The sequence below is a fragment of the Anarhichas minor genome, unplaced genomic scaffold (genome assembly GCF_050575085.1).
Source record: "Anarhichas minor isolate MPS153535 unplaced genomic scaffold, ASM5057508v1 ptg000010l, whole genome shotgun sequence".
In the NCBI taxonomy this organism is placed as follows: Eukaryota; Metazoa; Chordata; class Actinopteri; order Perciformes; family Anarhichadidae; genus Anarhichas; species Anarhichas minor.
In genome coordinates, this window is record NW_027466456.1 from 6,391,340 (window position 1) to 6,398,882 (window position 7,543).

Sequence of the window (7,543 nt, forward strand, 5' to 3'; positions counted from 1 at the left end):
TACTGATTGATGCAGGTTTGTGTCTCCTTTGTATTCTCTCTCTCTCTCTCTAATGTCTTTGGTGCCATGACAACAGCAGATCAGTGAAAAGGGGCCCCAAATTGCCCTTAAGGGGCCCTTATGTCCAGCCAAGCTGCTTGCATCCTGGAATGTCAGGGAGAGACAGCCATGTAGGTAACCACTGATATACAGTAGGCTATTTTATTAGTCTGTCTGCTGCAGTGCACAACACTCTCCTGAAACATTCATGACCTGCTTCTGCAGCCTGCAACACGCAAACCAACTGTACATTCTGACAACAGATTAAACCAGAGGTCTCAAAGTTCATCAGTGATTACAGCCGTATTTGTTGTATTTCATTATTATGTAATTATTTTCTTGTGGTCAAGCATTTAGGGTTAAGAAAATTGGTATATAAATCAAGTTTAATATTATTATTATGAACTTTGTCTGATACAGTCGAAGCAAGAAAACTTGAAACTCATCTTTGTCAACCTAAACGTTTACTATACTTTATATACCATTTAAAATATGTCCTCCATTTGTTGTTATTTTTTGTTTTGTTTTTAATGTCTTATTTCTTGCAACCGTCTCATCATCTTTTTGTGCAGCACATTCTATCTTTTTGTATAACATTTGATGAATGAATTCAATTTTCACCCTTTCCTGCAGCTAATGGAGTAATCATTCAATCAATAAATGAATCAATTAAACAAACAAGAAAGCAATTAGGCATTAAGCCCAACATGCAGTAGTAGCCTATCTTCTCATTTATTCCATGTTGGTGATTGAAACATAAATTGAATAAAGTTAGAGACATGATACACTTTACTGGTTTTAATAAGCCTTTCCTGCCAACCAGCGTTGTTAATTCGTCTCGTAATGATTTACCAAATGCATATTTTTCCATTCCCCTCCCGGGGCTGAGCAGCCAATGACTTGTCAGAGGTGCTATTTAAGACGCGGACAGTTCAAGGTGGCTCAGATATCAGCGCTCTGAGCGCAACAGGACGTAGTGAATTATTCTTAGAAGGAATACATAAACTCTTCCGCCGCGAGATCCGATTGATTGAATTCATTGTTCGAGACATTTTCTCCAGAAGGAAGCAGCTGGAAAAGCGATGAAAGCGTGGCGAGTTCGGTTTCTGTACTTTCTGGTGTTGAATGCAGCTGTGCAGTATGTGACGTCTCTGGAAGAAGAGCTCACCGATTCTATTTTTGGTGAGTTGCCAGTTCAAACTTGATTTAACTGTCACACACATCGAGACACGTTTGTGCAAAACTGCGGGATTTGAGCGCATATGGAGGGTATTTGTGTCTAATTTACCGCATTAATTTGTATGAGCTGGGTGTGTGTAGTTTGGACTGATAATAAAATCAACTGTTTGTAGGCTATGTATGACGTGTCTATGGTTGTCTTTGTGCTTTTTGGCGAATATCCAACTTTATTACTATTGGCTGTGAGAGACAAGGTGCTTTTCACTTTCAGAGAGGAACAAAATGGTGAAAACATTCAGGCTACTGAATAGTCGCAGCATAATTTCAGTTATCCAAATGCAGTTTTACATCATTTTTGTTTTCAATATGTCCCCTAAACTGCTGCAATACTTTCTCAATGTAATGGTCAGTATGCTTCCTGCATTCACCTCCCCACCCCCCACTCTGAAAACCGGCACAACCCCTGGTTGAGTTGAGTCAGCTGACTGAGCCGGGACCACTGAAACTTGCACAGATTATAGTCGGTGAGGTGGCAGGAACAAAGCTGGGAAAAAACTCCCCTGTTGTTACCATGGAGCTCAGCCTGACCAAGTGATCCCCTGTAACCTCTTAGGATGGATCTTGTTTACGGGGGAGGCTCGTTTACTGAGGGGCCCCGAGGGGCCGGGTCTTATTAGAGCCATTCTCTCCGTTAGCTAGTCGGCTGTCTCGGAGACCCTTAGATCTGCTTTACACATCTGACAAGAACACCAGCTTGACAGAGGGATTTATTCTCTTCTCTTCTAACACATTTGTTCACACAGCTAATTGCTCGTCCTTCCTCTCTTTCAGATAACTTCCTCGACCCCCTGAAAGACTTGTTTGAACACAAAGATGACAGCAATCAAACTGTCACCAAATTCTCCCTCCGCAAACCATCCCATCCCGATGATGACCTGTGTTACATCGTTCCCGGCAAACCCGACTCCCTGGCAGCCTGCACCTTCAACAGCACCTCCAAGACCTTCCTGGTAATCCACGGATGGACGGTGAGTGGAGATGCTTCAGCCTGTTGTGACCTGCCTCCCGGTCTTTAAAACACCCAAGGGCTTTGTTCACTTCACTTTCCTTTGGTTTCGCAACAACACCTGTGACTCGGAATGTGTCATTATATCGCCAAATTCCACTGCCATTGAGTCTTAAATTCACCGAACCAACTTTCTTGACAAGCAACAACATGTAAATGCCAAAGAACATGCTGTAAAGAGGAGGTGGACTAGAGGTGGCTCTGATTTTACAATATGACCTTTAAGCTAATTCTCCCTGAACTTCATTTAATTAATACCAGTTTTATTAGCAGCTATGGCGTTGTTGCATTGAAAGTTTAATGTTCCGACTGTCTTTTCAACAGTTGAGTGGGATGTTTGAAAGCTGGGTGGCGAAGCTGGTTTCAGCGCTGTACGACAGAGAGCAGACGGCCAACGTCATCGTGGTGGACTGGCTCACCTCGGCACAGAACCACTATGTGGTCGCAGCTCAGAACACCAAAGAAGTGGGACACGAGATCGCTCGCTTCATTGACTGGATCGAGGTCAGTGGGATAGAGTTGATAACTGTAACAGTAAAAAAAAAATTACAAATGGTCATTCGTTTTTCCACTCACCAATAAGAAAACAAACATGTATTTTAAATGATCAGAGAGTTGTTATTAAAGCTGTTCCTCTTTACAACAAGCCAAAACACTTTTACAGATAAATGTAACCATTAGTAACTATTTAAGTAGACACTGTCTTATACCTTATTGCAGAATAGTACTGTTCAGGTCTGCTAGCTAGTAAACACCGTATTCATTTATGTACTAGGAAACCACCAACATGCCTCTAGAGAACATCCACCTGATTGGCTACAGCCTCGGGGCTCACGTGGCAGGATTTGCTGGAAGCCACGCAACCAATAAAATTGGAAGAATAACTGGTAAAAAAAAACAAGCCCAAACGATGTATTTGATAATATATCTTGCAGTTTAACTTGGTAACCATCAGTTCATTGGGAGTTGATTGGTTAATTCACTGTCATCGGCCTCTGTCTGCAGGTCTGGACCCAGCTGGTCCTGACTTTGAGGGACAGCATGCCCACAGGCGTCTGTCCCCTGACGACGCTCATTTTGTGGACGTCCTCCACACCTTCACGCGGGGCTCCCTGGGTCTCAGCATCGGGATCCAGCAGCCTGTCGGCCACATTGACATTTACCCCAACGGAGGCAGCTTCCAGCCAGGCTGCAACCTCAGGGGGGCCCTGGAGAAGATCGCCAACTTCGGGTTATTCGGTGAGAATGACTTCTAATGTAACTGCAAAATGTAAAAGCGTGAACTTGAACTTAGTTTAAAACTAAATGACTGTATTTTGATTTAGAGTTACTTTTGTGGACATGAACGTACTTACTGATGTAGACTTCTCCCTGTAAGATTTCTGAAATACGTAAGACAAGTTTCTATATAATTTCCCATAATAATCAGTTATTGTGATATCAGCAGAACATTTTTCGAATGTCATAATATTTGTTTTTTAATCACCCAGCCTCACTCAGGATGACCATACATGTTGTTTTATACAGGTAAAAAGCCACATTGATATTTTGGCTTCACATAATCATGCATTATTTAACATTTTTGCGAAGCAGTCATTATTTTGCAAGTAAGTAAGTTTTTGCACTCAAGTCCCAAGTCAAGGCAGGCAAGTCCTGAGTCACAGTCCTAAACAAGTCATAATGGGCTCTTCACCAAATGCTGTGCCATTTTAAAAACAGAGTAATAACATACAGTATTCAATTTAAAGATTTATAATTGTTTGTTAACACAAGGGTGATTGAACTTAATCATAAAGAAAACAAACTGGGGAATTAAGTGTTGACTTGCTGGGATGAATAGCCTGAACGTTCGTTGATTCAGGTAATGTAGGGGAATACATGGATTTGTGGCACACTTTGTAAATAACATACTTTTTGATCTTTAGTCTTGAGTATTTTAGAATCAAGTCCATGTGACGTATTAGTCAATGGTGTTAACGTCCAAGTCGAGTTGAATGCCTGTTTTGATTTTGTCAAGTCTGGTCTAAAGCCGTCAAATTTTTAACTCGAGTCTGACTTGAGTCCAAGTCATGTAACTGGAGTCCACACCTCTGCTGCTAAGTATTTAAAGCCAGTATAACCAACAGTGATGCATCGGCTGCAAACAGGTTATAAGGCACATTTTTGTGAATATTAGTAGATACACATAGAGTTCATTGTCCAGAAGCTCCAATAACACTGGAGCTACTAGCTGCCTGTCATTAGTCTGTGTTGGGAGTTAACGTTGTTTCTGACCCTATATACAATGGGCTGAAAATAAACAGAGGGCTCCAAACATGGCTGAGGAAAGGTCAGATAGAATGTCAGACCTTTTGGCTGAGGAGGTTGATGGGTAAAGCAAAAGTAACACATTGACGTAATGATGTATGTGTAATTAAATATGGTTCCCTCTTTCCTCATCAGCTATTACTGATGCAGTGAAGTGTGAACACGAACGCTCGGTCCACCTGTTCATCGACTCTCTACTGAACAAGCGGGAAGCAGCCAAGGCCTACAGATGCGGCAGCAACGACATGTTTGACCGCGGCATGTGTCTCAGTTGCCGAAAAAGCCGCTGCAACGCAGTGGGCTACGACATCAGCAAGGTCCGCAAGGCACGCAACGTTCAGATGTACACCAGGACTCGAGCCTCCATGCCTTTCAGAGGTCAGTGGACTTGATCAGTAGTGGTGTTTGATTTCTGAGCTCAATAGTGTTTCAGTTCCTGGTGGGTTTGACAGCAAAAGTCTGATCATCTGCACTTTAGTTTTTTCTAAACCAACTAAATCTAAATTGGAGCAGCTTCATGCATGTTTAAAATGTTCCAAATGCTCTCTTGCTCTATAGTTTACCACTATCAGCTGAAGATCCACTTCTCCAGTAAGGTGAATCGTTCAGAGATGGAGCCGTCACTCACTGTCTCACTGTACGGAACAAAAGGAGAGACTGAAAACCTGGCGCTTAAACTGTGAGTGGGTGATTTAAAAACTTTCATAAAAGAGAATAACAGCACTGTGACTTGCATCTTGTAGGTTACGAGTTGTTTTGTAACAGCCGCACAGTAGTCAAAAGAAAAAAGCATGAAGTAGAAACTATAAACCGTCATATAAACCGCAGACTCGGCAGCATTGACTCTCGCTATGTGGGGTTACATCATGGTTTATGGTGCAGCGTTTATGAGGCTAAGCTAAATAAAACATCCCTACTGGCTACGAGTAGAACACTAACATTTCTCTCTGTTTTTATGTGACAGAAAGGAGAAGATAGCGACGAATAAGACCCATTCATTCCTGCTAGTGACAGAGGAAGATATCGGAGATCTGCTGATGTTGAAGTTTAAATGGGAGGAGACAAATGGTTGGTCAGCCTCCAACATGTTGAAGATGGTTTCCTCTTGGTGGTCCGGTGACTCAGACAGCGCCAACATGGAGGTTCACAAGATCCGCATCCGAGCTGGCGAGACCCAACAAAAGTAAGAAGTGCTATATTGGGATAAATACTGATATAGAACCAAAATAATACTCATGATGTGACAAAAAACACATCATTTCTAGCAGTAGAAGTAGTACAAAATCTTGCCATAGATGAAGCTATTTCAGTGGATGAAGTGCTCATGCAGATGGATTGTATTTTCTTTTTCAGGATGGTGTTCTGTGTAAAAGACCATGAAGCTCAGAAATTAACACAAGAGGTCACATTTGTTAAATGTAAGGATGCATGGAGGACAAACACGAAACACACTCCGAAAAGGTAAGCTACCCTGTACAGTTTCCCCAATCACCGTTAAAGGGTAACGTCTGTATTTTTCAACCTGGAGCCTATTTTCTCATGTCTTTGTGAGGGACGGCGTGTTTCCTCTCGTTGAGAAAATGAAAATCAGTCTCTCGGAGAAGTCTCGTTCTGGAATCTTGTGTCCCCATTAGTCACTTAGAAAAAAAAAAAAAGAGAGAATAAGGTCCAGGTTGAAAAAAAGTTAGGAAATAAAAGTTAGCGGTTTCCAATACTGTTCATGCTTTTAAGTAAAAACACACTTTTCTCTTTCTGTAGAATAACTCTGGAGAAACACTGACCTCGGAGAAGAGAATCCACCGTTGAACGTCCTTCAGTCCATTTCAGCACTTTTTAATTTATACACGTGTAAAAGTACATTTGTTATTTAAAAAAATATGTGTATGAATCCTGTAAAATATTTATGTTAAGAACATTTAGTTTTTATGATACTAACTGTAACTTTATTGTTACACAAAAAAAGTAAATGCTGTGGTCTTTGGTGTGTGTGTTCTGTATTCAAAGAGATGGATACTAGTGAGAGCCTCACATACTGAGAGGTGTGACTGACTGGATTTACCTTAATAGTTCTGAAGGTACTGACGTCCCATTGTGTAAAATGCTTCAAGTTAACTTTCATATCGCGGCCACTGTGAAGAATAACATCTTCTTTGAGTTCATGGAGGTCTGCAGGCACTTCTCAAAAAGAAGGCAAAATAGCAGTTAAGATGACTTTCTTAAGGTTTGTTTGCAATAGGGTACAGTTTATTTATGTATTATCTAACTGACCGAGCATTCACCACTGTGGCTCACTGCACTGTATGTGACTGTGGGACCTGTAACAGTGTGCCTTACTGTAGACTGCCGCCAGAAGTAAGCAGCTGCAAAGTGAACTTGTCTTAACTTTGTTGCTGTTTTTCTGCTCAGTGTACTTTACTATTGTTATTCTATTAACCTTTTTAAACATCTGAACTTTCAAAAGTTGTTTTAAACACTTATTGTCACATCTACACCTCTGTGAAATGACACTTTGAAGCTGTTACCTCAAATATTTTGTCTGTCATAGTTCTATTAAAGTTCTATTGAGGCTCAGTGTGAGTTAGAAAACAGTGTTTCTCAATGTAGTCTATCACAGGCCTCTCTTGACTGCAGTTTTCTTCTGTGAGCAAAATCTAAACCTTGGCTCGTTTGCGATCGGTACTGTGATCATCGTGACTTCATCTCCGCCTACTTTAGCAATATAGAAACGTTTTTTGCACTGACAACAGGGGAGATTGCGAAACCAAGTTACTTGTAGAGTTCTGTAAATACCTTAATACAGATGTTTAATTTTGTTGTATGGAACACTGTCAGTTATATATTTTTACGTCTGGATGAATTTAATCCGTAAAATGTGCATTTATATCAATGCATTTTGTACATATTTGTAAATAGTCACTGTACTGTATAAATTCTTTAATAAACCAAAACTGC

The 7,543-nt window shown here is 40.9% G+C and overlaps 1 protein-coding gene across 1 annotated transcript; it reads left to right on the top strand.

Annotated features, from left to right (window-relative positions):
- The first annotated feature begins 1,121 nt into the window (after positions 1-1,121).
- lpl2a (lipoprotein lipase 2 a) lies at positions 1,122-6,371 on the top strand. The gene is made up of 10 exons (XM_076087867.1): positions 1,122-1,221; positions 2,050-2,246; positions 2,609-2,788; positions 3,060-3,171; positions 3,290-3,523; positions 4,727-4,969; positions 5,150-5,270; positions 5,556-5,774; positions 5,945-6,052; positions 6,350-6,371. The coding sequence occupies exons 1-10, from the start codon at positions 1,122-1,124 to the stop codon at positions 6,369-6,371; spliced, it is 1,536 nt and encodes a 511-aa protein (XP_075943982.1).
- The last annotated feature ends 1,172 nt before the right edge of the window (positions 6,372-7,543 follow it).

Coding starts and splice junctions, on each gene's coding strand:
- lpl2a (XM_076087867.1), top strand. CDS start 1,122: ATGAAAGCGTGGCGAGTTCGGTTTCTGTACTTTCTGGTGTTGAATGCA. Junction 3,172..3,289: donor TAAAATTGGAAGAATAACTG/GTAAAAAAAAAC, acceptor CTCTGTCTGCAG/GTCTGGACCCAGCTGGTCCT. Junction 5,271..5,555: donor GAAAACCTGGCGCTTAAACT/GTGAGTGGGTGA, acceptor TTTATGTGACAG/AAAGGAGAAGATAGCGACGA.